The sequence below is a fragment of the Nematolebias whitei genome, unplaced genomic scaffold (assembly GCF_014905685.2).
Source record: "Nematolebias whitei isolate Nwh7 unplaced genomic scaffold, NemWhi1 Nwh_scaf_8640, whole genome shotgun sequence".
In the NCBI taxonomy this organism is placed as follows: Eukaryota; Metazoa; Chordata; class Actinopteri; order Cyprinodontiformes; family Rivulidae; genus Nematolebias; species Nematolebias whitei.
The window spans coordinates 1-1,834 of NW_023627185.1; the positions used below are offsets into that span (position 1 = coordinate 1).

General features: G+C 46.5%; 1 protein-coding gene across 1 annotated transcript; it reads left to right on the top strand.

Moving 5' to 3' along the window:
* Positions 1 to 669: 669 nt before the first annotated feature.
* LOC119429840 (ephrin type-B receptor 4b) lies at positions 670 to 1,623 on the top strand (the record flags this gene model as incomplete). Its single annotated transcript, XM_037697375.1, is given in 2 exon segments — positions 670 to 747; positions 1,468 to 1,623. Coding segments are annotated over 2 exon segments (234 nt in total), but the record flags the coding sequence as incomplete, so codon positions are not given.
* Between the last annotated feature and the right edge of the window lie 211 nt (positions 1,624 to 1,834).

The window sequence follows — 1,834 nt, forward strand, 5'->3', positions numbered from 1 at the left end:
CCCAGTCTTTAACCCAGTCTTTAACCCAGTCTTTAACCCAGTCTTTAGCTCAGTCTTTAACCCAGTCTTTAACCTAGTCTTTTGTTCAGTCGTTAGATCAGTCTTTAACCTAGTCTTTAACCTAGTCTTTAGCCTAGTCTTTAGTCTAGTCTTTAACCCAGTCTTTAATCTAGTCTTTAACCCAGTCTTTAACCTAGTCTTTGGCCAAGACTGTAACCTAGTCATTAGCTTAGTCTTTAACCTAGTCTTTAGCCTAGTCTTTAACCCAGTCTTTAACCTAGTCTTTGGCCAAGTCTTTAACCTAGTCATTAGCCTAGTCTTTAACCTAGTCTTTAACCTAGTTTTTAACCTAGTCTTTAGCCTAGTCTTTAGCCTAGTCTTTAACCTAGTCTTTAGCCTAGTCTTTAGTCTAGTATTTAATCCATTCTTTAGCCTAATCTTTAGCCTGGTCTTTGGCTAAGACTTGAGCCTATCCTGGATGACTTCTCCGGCTTGTTTCTCCACACTCGGGGCTCTCTGACTGTTGTCCCGGCAGACAGCAGAAGAACCACATGGATGTTTTTGTACAGACCTCTGTGACGACTTCTGTTTTGACTTGGCACTAAAGAAATTCTGATCTCCTTGTTTCTATTCGGTTCTTCTCACTTGTAGGTGTGTCTCCATTGTGAGTGTGTCCCCACTCTGTGGGCGGGATCATCTGTCAGAGCTTTGAGCGAGGGCGGGGCTTATGGCAGCACTCGCTGCTTGGTGAGGACAGTGACTGCTGAAAGATTAGTGCCTTCGCTTGCAGCCTCTAAAAGTCCAAACACATAAGGAAAAGTAGTTAACACCAACTAAAAGGATGTAATCAGATTACATCCTGTTTTACAGGCTAGTCAAAAGTAATCAGATTACGTCCTCATTGACTCAAATAAACGGATCTGTTAGCAAACAGAACACACAGGGTCTGTTTACATCCTAGTAAATAAACCTATCTGGCATCTCCTCTTGTCTCGTCTCGTCTCCTCTTGTCTCGTCTCGCCTCCTCTTGTCTCCTCTCGCCTCCTCGTCCCTGGCCTGGCCTCGTCTTCTGTGTTTGTGAGGACGTCTGATGGGGGACTCAAGCATGGCGAGGTCGATGGAGGACACAGTTTGGTGTTTGACACTTCCTGGTATTTTGTGTGAGATCTGAGGTCAGCTGACCACCAGCAGGAAGTACTGCTGGAGGGGGGAGAGTGCAGAGGTCAAAGGTCAACCTCACAGAGACGGTTGGCAGGGAGGCTGTGGTGACATCACGGCAGCATTTTCCACATCCTGTTGAAGCCAAGGTTACTTCCTGTCTCTTATTGTCTCTGCAAGATCCTACTAGCACACCCCCCCCCCACACACACACACATGCACACGCACCTTGTTGTCCCCATTCATATTCACAGAGACATGTTGGGTGTTTGCGACGTTAACTGTAGATCTAATCCTGTGTGTCCTCAGCCTGTCCATCAGGACACTTTAAGGTCGGTCCAGGAAATGGCGGCTGTTCTCCATGCCCAGCCAATAGCAACACGCGGATCCCAGGCTCCTCCTACTGTCCCTGTCTCCCAGGTTACAGCCGTGCAGACTCCGACCCTCCACATGTCTCCTGCACACGTAAGACTCCTTTGTCTTCTGTCTTTTGTCCTGTGGGTTTTCTTTACACTTTTGTCCAACGTTCTTTTCTTTCTTCCTTTTGATATTTTCAGGTATTTTCTTACGTTCTGTTTTCTTCTTCTTGTTGTTCTCTCTGGTTGGGGTCAGATTACCCATAATGCAGCTGGGTGTTGTCGCCGCCTCATCTCTGAACTTCAGCCTAAAGTCCTTC